The following is a 16,622-nucleotide window of genomic DNA, read 5'->3' as shown; positions in this document are numbered from 1 at the left end:
CTTCTATTGCACTGTGTACCAGATCTGGATGGAGAGAAATAGCAGAATATTTAGTAATGAGAGAAAACCTGAAGAGGTCATTCTGCAGAGCATTATTGGTATGATCAGATATAGGGCCCTTGCCCTTAAAAATATCAAACAGTCTCAAATTGATAGCTGGTTTCTTCAAGAGTGGAGGTTGCCTACAACCATCCTTAAACATTGAGGGGAGTGGTACCTTCTGTGGGTCAAGTGAAGGTGAGCATCTATTGAGGGTTGAGTGTGGTGAGCTTCTATAGTGAGATGGTTTTGATTGTTCTAGTTAATGTGTCTCTGTTTTGTAGGTATAGAATGATGAAGCCCATAAATGAGAGTTGCGAATTCTCCAAAAGTGGGTTGAGTGATGGCAGCCAGAAATTGAGTGCTAATGTAATTGTTTTTCTTGTGTGTCATTGCAGGTTTATATAATTGCTGGTACTGGACAAGGGATGTTGTTGGTGAGGGTTGAATGAGGAGAGCTACAAATTGTTGGAGTGTTAATGTAGTTTTTTTTTTCTCACTCATTGTACCATGATTTTAACCAGGCCCGTAACACTGTTATTCTTTGTTGAGGTGTGTGAATATTATGGGTTGAGTGATTCAGCCCTCCTAAACTGTGAGCCTTTTATAATCTATGTTATGGGTGTTGCTTATTTGTTTGTTTCGCATGTGTACTATTGTTACTTCCAGGTTACTCTAACCTGTGTTGGGAAAGAAGTCTCATTGACAACAACTTTGTTCTGGCCAGCTAGAGGCTTAGGGGAGTGATAGAGACACAAAGACCAGGCTGCACTGTTGCGCCAGTCTAAGTGGAAAATCTCCAAATGGAAAATTTTGTCTTTCGTTTAAATATTGTAATAATTCTTTCTTCTTTTTTTTCATTTGTATTGAGTCTATATTATCTTTGAGTTTATATTGTAATAGTTCCTTTCTTTTTGATTTGTATTGTGTGCTGCTGAGCATGGTTTATGGAGGCAAGCTTGTTTGCTAGCTAGACATACACTGCTGCTGCTATTGAAGGTTGATTCAGGTGCAATGTTTGTTCTCTCTTGGGTTATGTTGCCCTGGTGCTTGCTGTTTTGGAGTGATATGCTGCCCTGGTGCTTGTTGTTTTAGAGCGTTTTATTTTGTGTTGTTGCTGATGTTTGGGGTTTTCTGCTTGTTCATTCTCCTTATTTTGGGTTTATTTTTGGACATTGAACAAGTTGTACTATAACTGGTAATTTTTGTTTTAGTTGAGCAGGTTGTATTTTGTTTTTTTTCTGTTTAGCTTTGGTAGGGTGTAGGGTATACCCCTCAAAATCTTGTAATTTTTCTTATTTTATCGTAAGAGTTATTGACCCAAAAAAAGAAGAAGAAGATCCTTTAAAGAAGCTTTCAACCAAATTGCAATTCTGATTATAAGAAGGTCACTCAATTCACCCAAATCTGGTTGTACATTGTCACACCCCACTTTTTATTACTCGGATTACTATTATCAAGCCTTTATTATACATTCAATTTCAGAGTTAGCATACAGAAGCTCATAATATTCTCAAGGAATACATATATAGAGAATTCTCTCAGTCGGATAAAAATGAATGTAACATGAATATATAATTAAAAAAGTTGCCCATAGGCTTACATCATTTAAAAATCAAGAAGAAGAGTGCAACCCTTTTACATCAATGGCATTCCGCCTACACATAAAGAGGCCCCGTGGCCAACAAATAAAGAAGATTCAAAATCTTATAGCACATCCTGATTATCACCTGAAAAAGATTCAACAACGTGGGATGAACATATAGTTTAGTAGGGATCTCAACATGATCCTCAATAATAACAACTTATAGATAGCTATGATCATGAATGCTAATCTCATACCATATAAATAATATGACATTTTATAACCAGAGTATATATATATATATATACATGTACTATTCTCAAAATCATTCAGTTATTTAACAACATCAATTTCCACTTTTACTACCCTTTTTCCCAATGAACAACTCTTACCCATTTCCATGTTTCCATTTGTGACAAATACCCATAATACTCACTTTATATTTTTGAAAACACGTTCACCAAAACCAATGCCCTCATATATTTATCAATTCAGAATAGAAACCCAAGTCTGACTCCACACATTTGTTGCATCTCCACCTTACGTTCAAGTTAAAGAGATATTATCAATAATTCATTGTTGGTAGGCAACTCCCTCAACCACTCTCAACACGTCCAAACATACTCAAACACATCTACATTACATATAAGACGATTCCTTCTCGCCGAATCATGATCATCACAACACATAATACACATAACCAAGTAAGACAACAATAACAACAATTCTCCGTTCTACTTGCCTCAAGCACAGTAAGCCAATGGTTTCACCTCTTAACAACAACATGCCAATTTACCAGACACTAGCTGGAAGGGAATGGTACCTCTGCTCTATTTTACCAGGCGCTAGCTGGAAGGGAATGGTACCTTTGATTCTTAGCGCATCCAATTCTCTAGGTACTAGCTGGAAGGTAATGGTACCTCTGATTCTCAGCGCATTACACCCCTTTCGATCATCACAACATGACAAGGTACAACCAACAAGTGCAATGAAAACACGCAACCACAACAGAGTGCAACCAACTCAAGCGTAAAACGTACATGTAACCATTCAACACAACAATGTCATCCTCCACCGATGACCAAGGACAAAACCTCTATGTGTTTGTTTTTCAACGCATGTGTTTTAGCAATTCAATTCTCATGAGGTTTTAAGTCCAACAATCAACAACAAAGAAGTAAAGCATTAGTGATCCAAACTCAAGTAAGTCTCCGCGACTCATATTATGTTAACGTCTCATTCCTTCCATTACAAAACCAATTACCTTTTTCTTCTACAATAACATTCTCCACCTTATGCCTTAAATCCAATTTTACTTAATTTCACAAAATATGACCAATTCACTTTTCATCATTTTAAATAGGAGATTTCTATCATGGCGGCAAGTTATAATTCACATGATTTCTATTTTATGGTAATGTAATTCATTACTAATCTAATTTCACGGTTATATCCCCTTTTACAATTAACAAATTTATTAATTTATTGTATTAAAACGTAGCCAATCCAACACCAAAATAATACCCAAATCGTAAGATCCAATTAAACCTTAAATCAAATTCCAACACATTAACCTCATTTCATAAGTTCATAACATAATTATTTCACAAATTCCATCCCTTTTTATCCATTAGACATTACTACAAAAATTAGGGCTTTGACTCTCTACTCATGAATATATTAAATCACACCCCAATTTAACCCAACATCCCCCACCTCATGAAATTTCATTCTTTACACCCATATCTTATACCCTCTAACATGATTTTCAAAAATGAATCCATACCACACGATTTTTATGCAATAAAAACATACCACATATCTATCTATAGTAGAGGCATTGAAAAGAGTCAAAGAAATCCTTACCTCTTGAAGTGAAGGGAAAACAACCCAAAAACCACCGGCGACAAAACCACAAACTACTTGGATCAAGACGAAGCTCTTGATGAGATCTACAACCTTTCTCAAAGAAGTTAGGCAAGGAGATGCTTCCAAGTGAGTAGATCTATAGATCTTTGAGCAAAAAGTGATTTTGGAGAGGGAGAGAGAGACCCACGACTTAGAGGGAGAAAAGAGAGGAAAAAAAATAAGGAAAAGGGTCAAGTGAGAGCCTATTTATAGCACTAGGTAAAATTAGAAATAAGCCTCAAAGTCAACCCAAAATATCAAGTCAAAATCCCCAAAAAGTAGGCCCAAAACAGACTAAATTCTGGAAAAAAAGTCTGTAGGGGTCGACCCTGTGAAGAAACTTATGTTTGACAACATGCAAGAGGGTTGACCCTCTCTCAGACTGGTGTCAACCCTATTTTCCAGCAACCAACACACAGACGTAAGAGGGTCGACCCTCTCTAGTTTGGTGTCTACCCTATTTTCCAGCAACACTCCCAGAAACTTCACCAATAGGTAAGGGTCGACCCTTAGGAAGGTTGGTGTCGACCCTAGCATAGAATTTCTAAGTCTCTAAGGAACTTTTGACAAGAATAAGCGCGAATAACCAAAACCAACCCATAACAACACCAAAGATTTCCAAAACATAATAATGATTCAAATACACTTCCCAAAAGTTTTAAAGGACACAAATGCTACATACATCATTGAAAATACACTTCTTTCTATGCTTCCAAATTGACCACAAGGTTATTAAAGGGATGGCCCTCCAGATCATCTTTTCAACTTTCTTCAATCGGAACCCTGCCCACCAAAACAACACACCTTCAATGGATCCAAGCATTGCCCACTAAGTACCCCACCATTTCCATGAATAGTGTGGATCAATACTCTAAAATTACCAAATAATTTTTCCTATGAGAGGGATGAGACTTCATTTGGTTTGAGGAAAGGAAGTTATTTTTTGAATATTTAGGTCAAAAATATTTTAATTGTTTGTTTTCAAATTTATTTAGTTAAAAGTTGAAAAATAAAATAAAATTTTCACTGGATCCATCTTTTTTGCTCATGCTAAAAAATATATTTTTTTGAACTTTGTTAATAAATTTTAAAAATATGTGTTAATTTTTTATTTTTTATTTTTACTTTTCAGGTCTATTTAGTCTAGGATAATCCATAAAATAAAAATCCAAATTCAAACAAAGTTGGAGAAATTAAAAAATGATCATTCATCAAAATTTCATAGTAGCTTAAGGACAACCCAAAATATTTTTATAAAAAACACTATGGTGCACACCCACCTTATAACTAAAGAAAAATGTCTTATCTTCAATTTTCTGAGTCATAACTAAAAAAAGAAAAAATATCATAACTAAGTACAACATGAGACATAATTAAAGAACTCATGAGTAAAATTTTAATGAATTTTATATATACCCCTTTAAAAAGGGTGAAAATTTTAATAAAATTTTAGAATTTAAATTTTCACAAATTTTTACCCTTTTTAAAGGGATACATTATAAAATTTTAATATATATATACCCCTTTAAAAAGGGTGTACCATAAAGAACTCATTAAATTTCACAAATTTTCACTAATTTTACTGAATAAAATTTTACTGAGGTTTTAGTCAGTGATAGTCACTAATTTTATTCAGAGAAATTTCACAATTCAAGAATGTGAAACTTAATTAGTAAAAAAATTCAACACATTATTTTTTTTTTTAAATTTTATGTCCATGATTGGTGTTGTTTGAAATGGTCACCAGCAATTGACAATAGTTATCGAAAAATTATTGCAGATGATTGGAGGTGGTCACTGATAGTCGAAGGTGGCATGGTAATGAAATTATACTAAAGGTAGTTTTATCTTTAAAAAAAAAAATTAAAAAAAAAAAACTTAGTATCCTTAAACTACAAAATATGTTTTAGTTGTCATGAAATTAATAAAATATTTTGACTCATTAGCTCAATTTAAAAAAAAAAAATTAAAAAATTATTATTAAAAGGGAGAATTACATCCCAGTGGTACATATCTTTTTTATTTTTTAACATAAACATGGAGGAGTTTTTTACTTGCACTCCATCACAGAATCAGTTGCATCACATATATTTTTATAATTTTATTTTTTATTTATTTATTTATTTATTTGTAATTCCTTCTTATTAAAAAGCTTATCCCAAACTAAACTTCAATTAACTTTCCTACAATTTTTTTTTTTTTTTTTTTTTTTTTTGTAAATATGTAACTTTGAATTCTGTCATCCAGATACAACATTAACCTCTATAATGAGGTCTTTTGGAAATAATCTCATGCTACTCAATCATTAAGTTTAGTGACACCAATTCAGTTGCACAATTGTTGATTCTATTAAGAATAATGTTATACAGATAGGAAAATTATATAAAAAACGAGTTTAGATTTAATAAAGTTAAAAATATCAATTTTATGGGTGAAGTTGGTGTATTGTGAGACTAATGTATACCAATCTCAATGATATGAATCGCTCATTGTAACAGCGCCCGGGGAGGGGCCTCGCGCTACAGTTCGGACTCTCGATTTGTGTCACGGTTCTTAATCTGAACCAAAGAGTCCAAATCTGGCAAATCGTTTTGAGAAACAGATTTTTGAGAAAGTAGTGCCAAACATGGACTGCTTTGCCAGATACAGAGTCGCCACCTAAATATTTTTAAAATGGGGAAATTTAGGAAACCCTGACTCGGTGCCGAAGGCCACATGTCCGTCATCACCGGAGTTGTCTCGGCTCGGGAGCTTGGGTACGATCGGGGAAGGTCAGCTATGAGCACCCCCTTTCGCCCGGTCCGAAGACCGGCCTCTACTAACCGTGATATCTGATTTTGAAAACTTTATGTGTTCTTATTCCGGTTATTAGCCTAGAATTACTATGTTATGCGCACAGCAAACAAGTATAGACTAGATTGCCTAATTTGGAAATAAACATTGCATATCCGTTTGGTTTGAAAATGCTTTGGAATTTGCTACTCGCAAGTAGGCTAAAATACGGATTTCAACGAGTTTTTCCAACTCAAACAATCCGGCCTTCACCCACAGGCATTCAAAACAGTTTAACACATAAGCATCTAGCCACATGTTAAGCATGCTGTTATGGCAACATTCACACTCATGCGATATGCTAAAGCGGAAATGCTTACATAGTACTCCGCGCCAAAACAAAGAACTTGTTAGTAATCATGCATGATCCAAGTCCATGTGAAGTGCCTAATGCATCGCATACAAAATGTCGCTAAGATAGGCTCGGCTATCCTAAACATGTCATGTGAAAATGCACAATTATCACGTATTCAGTTTGAAAATTGAAGTATTGATGCAATTAGCGTGATGTACCGAGCCTAATGCATGTAATACAAATGCATGGATGCACACATGCATAGCATAAGGTATGCTAAATTAGACGTGACCTAATACTAACCATCAAAGCAGGTAAGTAAAAGGGAAGAAAGAAGTGGGGATTGGAAGACATTCACACACCCACACACACTTATTACAGATTTGCCCTCGCTCGGAGGGACCAAATAAATATTACAAATTAACTAACTACGCAAGCTAATTAATATTACAAATTAACTAATTTAATTAACAAATTAAATTAAATTAATTAAAGCAGGAAAGCGTCTCGGGAAACGCGCCACCATGCGCAAGCTGCCTCTGTTTTCCTCCCTTTCCTCCTCTGGAGGTTGTCAAAACCTCAGGACTACATCCTTGGACAGAGGGGATCACCACCGGCTAGATGAAACTTCCACCGGCAGTGTGGTATGGCCATCGGCACAAAATAGGGCCTGTCGGCAGAGAAAAATGTGCCGGTCGGCACATTACACTGCCGGTCGGCAGAGTATTCCTGCAGAACCTGCAACTCACAGCAACAGAGGGCAAAACAAGGCATGACAGCATATTTCAAGACATGTATGCACTAACCATGTCCCTTATCATTGTGATGACTCAAAGGGACATGTGCCTCGGTTCTCGGACCACCAATCACGCATTTCCATGCATGATGGCCCAAAGAACCGAGTATGCATCTTTGATTTCAAATGTATGCACACCAATCAAACAAATAAGGCCCAATTCCTATCACCAATTCAAGGAACAAGGCATGCATGCGAAATGCAATGCAACCTAGGCATACAAGCTAGGAATGCAACATGGCATGGCAATCAACTCATGCAAGCATACAAGCATGCATATGGCAATGCAAATGGATGCAAAGATGGACTTAAACATGAATTAGGCGACTCTAAAATAGGCCTAAAACAGTAGCCAAAAGTGCTAAAGAGTGAGAGCTAAATGGCATGCACACACACATGCTCATAAGGACCAACACTTAAGCATGAATCAAACAACATTCAAGCACACTTGAAAGAAGGAAACATGGACAAATTAGCATGCAACATGAGCCTTAAAATCATGTTATAAAATGATGCCAAATCAAATTATAAATCAAGTCAAGCATGCAACAAAAAGTCCAAGTGTTCAAGGCAAGTTGATAAGGCATTGAACTACACTTATCATGACCAAACATGGCATGCATTAAACAACTAAAAATAGATTTTTAGCTCATAATAAGGCCAAAGGACTCCTTAGATAGCATCTAAGTGGCCCAAATTCAAAGGCATGCAAAGGCACCAAAACATGGAACATTGCAAAACATGCTTTCAAAGCATTAAAGAGACATGCGAGGCAATCAAACAAGCATGGAAATGGGACTGAAATGACATATAGAATGATCCCAAATCACCAAAACAATGCAAAGATGGCATGCTACACATGCACATACTCAAGGCCAACAAGCCCAAATGCAAAGGAGCCTTATAATGCATGCTAAAATCGACCCAAACGACTATGGACAGATCTAAAACATGGCAAAATAAGCATATAACCTTCACAAATACAAGCCTAAAACATGCTCCAACAAAGGCTAACAACCTAGAACATGTTAAGGCACAAATAAGGCATTACATGGCAACTATGCTAAACATGCATAAGGTTCCAAAACCAACTTGAAATCATGTTATATCATGGATATATAAGCATGAAAAACAAACCAAACATGCTCAACACACACTCAAGCATAGGCTTCTTTAAGAGGCCAAAATGTGCCCTTTTCAAGGACAACAAGGAGAGGGGGTGGCCCTCTCCTTCTTGGGACTTCAAAGCATCATCTTTACCACTGAAATCCCTCAAGATTTCAGTGGTGAAGAGACCTCAACACCAAAATCCCGGAGCTAGCACAAAATGGCTCAAAATGAGGCCTTTTGGGGCTTAAGGGTGGTCAACACCCCTCAAACAACAAAACACTCTTAATAAACAATAAAGAGGGCTTAAAAATAGAACTTTTTTATGTTATACAATAATCACAAAAACAGCTCTAAGATAGGTATAAAATTGATGCAAGAATGGGGAATAAAGGTGTAAGTTTCTTACCCTTGTAGTCCTCTTCAACAAGGATGCTCCAATGGCCTCCTTTGGCTCCAAATCAGTCAAGAAGCTCAAGAACAACCCCTTAGAACTCTAATCTTAAGAGGAAGGTGAAACACTAGGTGTTTGTGTGCAATAGTAAGGCACAAAACACCTAGTGTGCAAAATGGGAGGGAAAGAGAGATAGATTGAGTGTATCTAACCCTAACCCTAGAAAACCAGAGCTCTCCTCTGTCTTTTTTCTCTCAAAAATGTCTAAGCCTCTTTTTTTAAGCCTTAGAGAGAGCCCTCTCTATAAGCCTCTTGTAAAGCTTATTCAACAAGCTTTGCAAGAGGGAGATCCCTCCATACACGTGTATGGAGGGGAGAAAAAGTTATACAGCTGTCCTAAAATATCTGCAAAAGCAGATGAACATCAATCGGCCGGCAAAAAATGCCATCTTGGCCAAACAAAGTGCCAGTCGGCAACAAAAAGTGCTGACCGGCAACAAAGAGTGCCGGCCGGCAAACTATATTGCCGGTGGTAGCAAAAACCAGCCGGTGGCATCTAGCCACTGCCGGTGATGGGTGGGGATGGTCTACAAGCCTCACCCTGCCTTTCCAAGGCAAAACACAAGTGTTTGGTGCAAAACCAGACACTAAACGGTCGAGTTCGGAGATCCTGAGGTAGGGCGCGAGAGCCAAAACCTCCGGGAACTCCAAACAAACACAAACAAGGATAATCACCGAGTGTTCAAGCGGTGACGTCCGAGTCTTGAGGACGGTCAAAAATGGGGTGTCTACAGTTGCCCCTCTTTGACAGAACTCGAAAGTCATAACAATGACGGGAGTGAATGTCAAAGCCTAGAGACAAACCATTTTTGACAAGGCCGAAGACTTAGACAAACATGCAATACAAATAAGATATGCGCCCGAAGGCAGGGGCAAAATGCACGACAATGCACAGAGCCGAGCATAACTTATGATCATGCAAAGAAAGCTGTAATGAAGCAAACATGCAACAATTTTAAGCTAGCATACCAAACTACACTACAATGCAGAAAGGATGTAAGAGAATTATGGAATTCTCAATACGTCTCACTCGGGAGATACAATACCTGCGCGGCTCGTCTGGTTGCACCAGCTTCAAATGAACCGTACATACAATATCGTGCCTGAAAAAGAAAACAAACTTAACAGGTACAATATTGTTAGCAACATGCATGACAATGCAAAATGGATGCAAAACGATATGCGATATATACAAAACAATGTATAAACAATGCAAATAAACATGCAATGTATTTGAAACAATGCAAGCTACATGCAAAGCAATTGAATCGTGATCCAATCACGAGCGGTTCGAAACCACACCTATGTCAAATAGATTGATGGAGGTAACAAGTCTGTCTACCATAGAACGGTCAACTGAACTATGAGTATTGTAGACAGACGCAAGAACAAGTATTGGGTGGAATGACACAAGTGGGGAAACAACCCGCTGGAGAAAGGACTACGATCCTAATGCCGGATGCAAAAATTACACTACAATGTAATGGGTGGATATGGCACGCAGGCCAAACCAAATCTTGCCTAGGAAAGGCATGCATACATACAAGCCATGTGTAACACAGAAAAGGTGCCGCAACCCTCAACCAACATATCAACGTGGAATCGGCGCGATACACATACAGAACTGTGTTCTAACATGAAAAGTAAGGGCACATACCAGACCAAGCTCAACATGGAAAGGCGCAAGCCAAAGGCGGAAGGTGATGCAATGAATGCATGCAATCTACAATGCAATATTTACAAATATGCAATGGAATGGATACAATGGATATGGCATACAAGCCAAACCAAATCTTGCCTAGGAAAGGCATGCACACATACGAGCCATGTGTAACACAGAAAAGGTGCCGCAACCCTCAACCAACATATCAACGCGGAATCGGCGCGATACACAAGAACTGTGTTCTAACATGAAAAGTAAGGACACATACCAGACCAAGCTCAACCTGGAAAGGCGCAAGCCAAAGGCGGAAGGTGATGCAATGAATGCATGCAAACTACAATGCAAATGCAAGACAATGCAAATATGCAATGACTATGATTGCAACTTTCCCTATCTTACCAACAGGGTGATATACTAGGTTGGTTCAGTATCCAGAACTGAGGCGTAGACATGCCGCCTCAACCTATGGGGCTTCCATACAGATTTCAAGCCGAGGGTAAACCTCTGGGTATTTAAACCAGACTTTAGTCTCGAAACTCCCGAACCTTTGCGTTCTAGGCATAAGCCGTTCGAACTCTAGTTTCCACCGTCCCCGTTGGTCTTCTAGGAACTCATCGCAAGCACAGACAGGTGGCTTTACCAGACCACCGAAAGTCGTTCGGGCACGACAAACACCGAAGGAATTGCACCTTCAGAGGATTTAAGGTCTCCTAGACCGGAATGCAAAATGTATGCATGACAATGCATGTTTTGTTGTTTTTTTTTGAAATGCAAATGATGTATGAAATGCATGTTGCATGAGATGCGCGACAACACGCGGCTTAAGATATGTACAAAGCAATAGTGTGCACACCAATGCAATAAAGGTCTTGCACCTTCCAAGGATTTAAGGTCTCCTAGACCGTACGTGTTTAAGGTCTCGCCAGACCACGCGCGTTTAAGGTCTCGCCAGACCATGCGTGTTTAAGGTCTCGCCAGACCACGGGGGTATTTACAAGACGCGTGACAATGCGCTGAAGGTTTCGCACCTCCAAAGGATTTAAGGTCTCCTAGACCGTGCGTGTTTAAGGTCTCGCCAGACCGTGCGTGTTTAAGGTCTCGCCAGACCATGCGTGTTTAAGGTCTCGCCAGACCGGCGGTATTGCACGACGGTATGATGCGCAAAATAGCGCAATGCGTTAGGCAACGCGAGTGCACAAGACAGTGCGATGGAATGCATGCAAAATGCAATGAGATGCGCAAAACAGCGCGAACAATTTTGAAATGCACAGAACAGTGCGATGCGCAGAACAGCGCGAGGTTTGAAATGCACAAGACAGTGCAATGCGCAGAACAGCACGAACAATACAATGCACTAACAAGTGCAATGCGCAGAACAGCGCGAACAAAATACAATGCACTAACAAGTGCAAGTAAGGTGCGCAAGATAGCGCGAACAAAATACAATGCACTAACAAGTGCAAGTAAGGTGCGCAAGATAGCGCGAACAAAATACAATGCACTAACAAGTGCAAGTAAGGTGCGCAAGATAGCGCGAACAAAATACAATGCACTAACAAGTGCAAGTAAGGTGCGCAAGATAGCGCGAACAAATGCAATGCACAAAATAGTGCGATGCGCAAAATAGCGCGAACAAAATACAATGCACTAACAAGTGCAATGCCAAGTGTGACGTGCATGCCACACGGAGTGTAAATGGGCTTAAATGCGCAACAACGCACGTATTCCGGAATGCATGACAATGCATGGAATGGAAATGCAATGATGATGCATGAGAAATGTGCACGACAATGCAAAGGGGTGCGTGTTGCAACGCATGTAACACGTGCATAACAATGCAAATGTGTGGCGCGTGACAGCGCGATGTAATGCACCGAAGTAGTGTGATGAGTTCGTGCAACACACATGGGGCAACTTTTGAATTCAAAAGGATACAAAAAGGATACACCTTGCACGAATTCGAGTGCCACGCACTGGAGACACGGCCCGAAGTCAAAACGGAGGCCGGTTGAATGTCGGAGATGCGCTTTCTTGCACTTTCTTCAGCTATGAAGACCCAAAACAACTCATATGGCCTAACCAAGGCTGTGGGAACCCCACCGGCAGAAAGGGGAGGCCACCGGCTGGCCGTCGGCACAAAAATAATTCTATCGGCACAAAAAAGTGCCGGCCGGCACAAAACATTGCCGACCGGCAAACAGTTGCTGAATCGGGGCAGTTTTGTCTTTTCACTTCGGGCATTATAAAATAGGGCTTGAAAACCCTATTCTTCACTTTTCCACCGCCGAAAATTCTTGCCCTCTCTCTCTAGAGTGCTTCTGTCTCATTTTTCGCCCGTTTCTTCGCGTTCTACGCCCGTTTCGTCGTCGGATTCGCGTTTCTCTTCGCGTTTCGGACATTTTCCACCGATCACATTCTCGTTTCGGCGCCTCGTTCGGCGTTCTCGCCTTCTCGGGGTTTGTTCCCCTCACTTTCCTCTTCATTTCCGTGTCCTTTCACATTCCGGCCTTCCCGGCCATTTCCGACCCTCTCGGGAGTTGACTTTTCAGTTGACTCTTCGTATTCCGGCTCGGTTTTCCTTTTCCGGCCATTTTCACACCACTCTCTACATGGCGGACGACATTCCACGTGTCGGGACTCCCCCGGACCACGAGATGGACCCCGGGGTCGAGCTCTTACCACTGAGCGAGCGCCCGTTCGACCCGGCGACCTACCGGCCGGCGATTCACGTTCTGCCCCCAGACGGCCTGCGTCAGTTCCGGAGTTTCGAGAGGTACGCGGCCCCTGAGCTACTGTTGCGTGAGCCTACCTCCCACCTTTCATTCGGCACTCCCGAGGTAACTCTTCATCTTCTGCTTTACTTTCTGCAATGTAGGATACAAAACTGCCATAGTTAGCTGTATTCTTTAATTGCTGAAACCTGATATGCCGTAGACCGTAGTTGACTGTAAACATACATACAACTGATATCTGCTTGAGACTGACACATGCACACACACTGCACTAGTCCTGAATCACCCAAACACACGGCACACACTGTATTCTACTGCACACACACTGGTACCCAGTATTTGTCTGAATCTGTTCGATTTGCACACATGCCACATCTGTTCTGAAACGCCCAAACACGCTGACACAGCACACGTATTTTCTATAAGCACACCGGCACCCGGTATCTGCCTGAATCTGACAAACTTGCATACATGCCATATTTGTCTTTTCAAAATCGCATTTTGAATGTTGTCCTGCAATTGTTGTTTTCTGTTTACAGGAGGGTTCCCATACCATTCGCGGGTATGGGAATACTGGTGCGCGGGAGTGGTATGACGAGCTCCCTGATGCGGTCCAGCGCATCGTGGACCGAGCGGGCTTCGGCACCTTCTGCCGAGGGCTCTCTAGGTTGTCCACCTGCAGACCTCTTCTTGCTGCTCTGGCGGAGAGGTGGTGGGACACCACCGATTCTTTCCACTTTTCTGCCGCAGGGGATATGACGATGACCCCTTATGACTTCTCGATGCTCACAGGCATCGGGGTAGGGGGTGATCCGATCCCCTTCGACATAGCGATGGATGAGTGGACCGCCGCTCAGGTTCATTTACTGGGGGAGGCCCCTCCGCTAGCTCGCCCAGGCTTCGTCCGCTATTCCTGGTTCGAGGCACAGTTCAGGGTCCTGCCCGCATTGGGGGAGGAGACTCAGATGACCGAGGAGGACGTGGAGAGATATGCTCGGGGCTTCCTCATGTTCCTTTTCGGGACTACTATCTTCGCCGACCGGGCGAACACTGTGCCTCTCTGCCTTCTCAGTGCACTGGTGGACGTCCGAGATATTCTGCACTTCGATTGGGGCGGCGCTGCTCTGGCCACCTTGTACGGATATATGAGCTCGGCTTCTCGCGGCAGCGGCCAGCTGCTCGGAGGTTACTGGCGAGCTTGGGAGGTACATTTCTTCTCCACTTTTCATTTCTGTCTCGTACTTTCTGTACTCTGTATACTGCACACACTGCGGTCTGCTTTACACTCACTGTATACTGTACACACGGCACACACATACATTCTGTTTTACACTGACTGTACACTGCTCACACTGTACACTGCACACAATACACTGCACAACACACGGCTCTGCCATTTCTGCTTTATTCTGTATACCCTGCTTTATCTGAAGGTCATACTGACATCTGTTTTGCAGTTGTGGGTTTATGCCTACTTCCCTAGGCTTGCACCTGTACCAGTTGCGGAGCCTCCTCCGGCTGTTCCTTTCTCGAGTCGCTTTGACGGGGGATGCACCCGGCGACCTCGGGAGACATTCGGCTTCTTCTGCCGATACTTCGACACCATCACCCCCACAGAGGTATGCTTTACTTTCAGTTCGTTTAGCTTCGCTTTCCCACTGCATGTTTCAATAACAGTAGATAACAAACTGTCTGTTACTTTCAGATCACATGGCGGCCATGGGCTTCCTTGCCGTCGGCGATGCGGGGTCGGTTCCCTGGTGCTGAGGAGACCTCGCGTTTCCGGATTCTGCTAGAGGGCCCGGTCTGTCGGGCTTGGTACCTGGGGGAGCGTTTTCTACGCCAGACCCGCGGGTTACCTGAGCAGATAGTCCCGGCTCACCCTCCTGCAGAGATGAGGGAGACCGAGGGGCTGACCCCTGAGCAGCTGGATGATTACTCCATCGGCTGGGAGGAGGCCGGCTTTCGAGGCACCGGCGACTATCAGGAGTACGTGCGGACGTACCTGATGCGACCTTTGAGCGGTCGTCGAGCAGAGGGGGCCAGGCCTGTAGCATCGGCGGCTGGGGCCGGAGCAGGAGCAGGGGCTGGATCTTCGAGGAGGGCCCGAGTCCGTGGCAGGGGCGGAGCGCGGGGAGGACGAGGAGCTGGCTGGCCTGCCCTGCCTGCTGTACTGACTTTCCAGGGGCAGGGTGGGTCGACCTATCAGATCCCCTTCGCCCCTCCACCGGCTGGTCATGAGTTCACTGACATCCCCGACCTTCCGCCGGTATGTATCACTGCACTTCGTACAGTTATCTCACTTCAGTTTACTGATATTCCACAGAATACTAATGCATCTGATACCTTTGCAGGCTTCTCCTGAGTACACCCGTCAGTCGTTGGCGATGAATGCCTCGATGATGGGGATGCTCCAGCGGACATTTGACCTTCTGGCTGTCTACAGCATACCGGTATGTCCTTCTGACACTGGCCTCAAACCATTCATACACTGCTTCGCATAATCTGATTCACGGCACAACACCTGATACACTGATCTCACTGTATCTGAGCACTGCATACACTGCATTCTGCACTAAACTCTGTACTGACAAACTGCTCACGGCATTCATACATTGTATCCATACACTGCATTCTGCACTGATAAACTGTCTACAGTATACTGATGCATTTCACTTTTTGTGTGCTTTTTCAGCCTCCCTTCCAGATTCCCATGGCAGGAGGTGCTCCAGCCAGACCTTCTGTCCCTGCCCGGGGGAGAGATGAGGAGGGCAGGATATTTCCCCGCACTAGGGGTGGGCGTACTCACGTCGGGAGCAGCTCGCGGGCTCCAGTCCCGGACGATGACGACGACGAGGAGTCAGAGGCGGAGGCAGGGTCGTCGTCGGAGGAGACCGCAGACGGTTCTAGCTCGGGCTCTGATGACGACGCTGTTGATGCTCCTGGACCCTCGTCCAGGAAGAGGACCAGGACAGACTGACGGCCCTTCGGAGTGCTCGACACAGATGCAGATTTTTGTTATCTTTTCTTTCTTTCCTTGTACTTTTCTTTTTGGTTGGTAGATAGATTACCTTGTACTGCCACAGGCAGGTTTTGTTTCCAAAGCTTGTACATTTGAAAAAGATAATGAAATGAAACGAAACGAACTTTTTATCTGAAAAAGTGTTTACATTTACACATTTCATGCATTGCATCGCATCTCATCATGTTA

The 16,622-nt window shown here is 42.2% G+C and overlaps 1 protein-coding gene across 1 annotated transcript in view; it reads left to right on the top strand.

Annotated features, from left to right (window-relative positions):
• Positions 1 to 15,124: 15,124 nt before the first annotated feature.
• The window catches only part of LOC145823790 (uncharacterized), a 59,307-nt gene continuing 57,809 nt past the window's right edge, over positions 15,125 to 16,622 (top strand). The window contains exons 1-3 of the mRNA XM_082923312.1: positions 15,125 to 15,680; positions 15,766 to 15,864; positions 16,107 to 16,314. Coding sequence (XP_082779438.1) covers positions 15,153 to 15,680; positions 15,766 to 15,864; positions 16,107 to 16,314 — 835 coding nt within the window. The 5' untranslated portion in view covers positions 15,125 to 15,152. The remainder of the gene's footprint in view (positions 15,681 to 15,765; positions 15,865 to 16,106; positions 16,315 to 16,622) is intronic.

Source organism: Camellia sinensis, chromosome 4 (assembly GCF_055761805.1).
Source record: "Camellia sinensis isolate YWXY chromosome 4, ASM5576180v1, whole genome shotgun sequence".
Lineage (NCBI taxonomy): Eukaryota > Viridiplantae > Streptophyta > Magnoliopsida > Ericales > Theaceae > Camellia > Camellia sinensis.
This window is presented reverse-complemented; position numbering and strand designations above follow the sequence as displayed.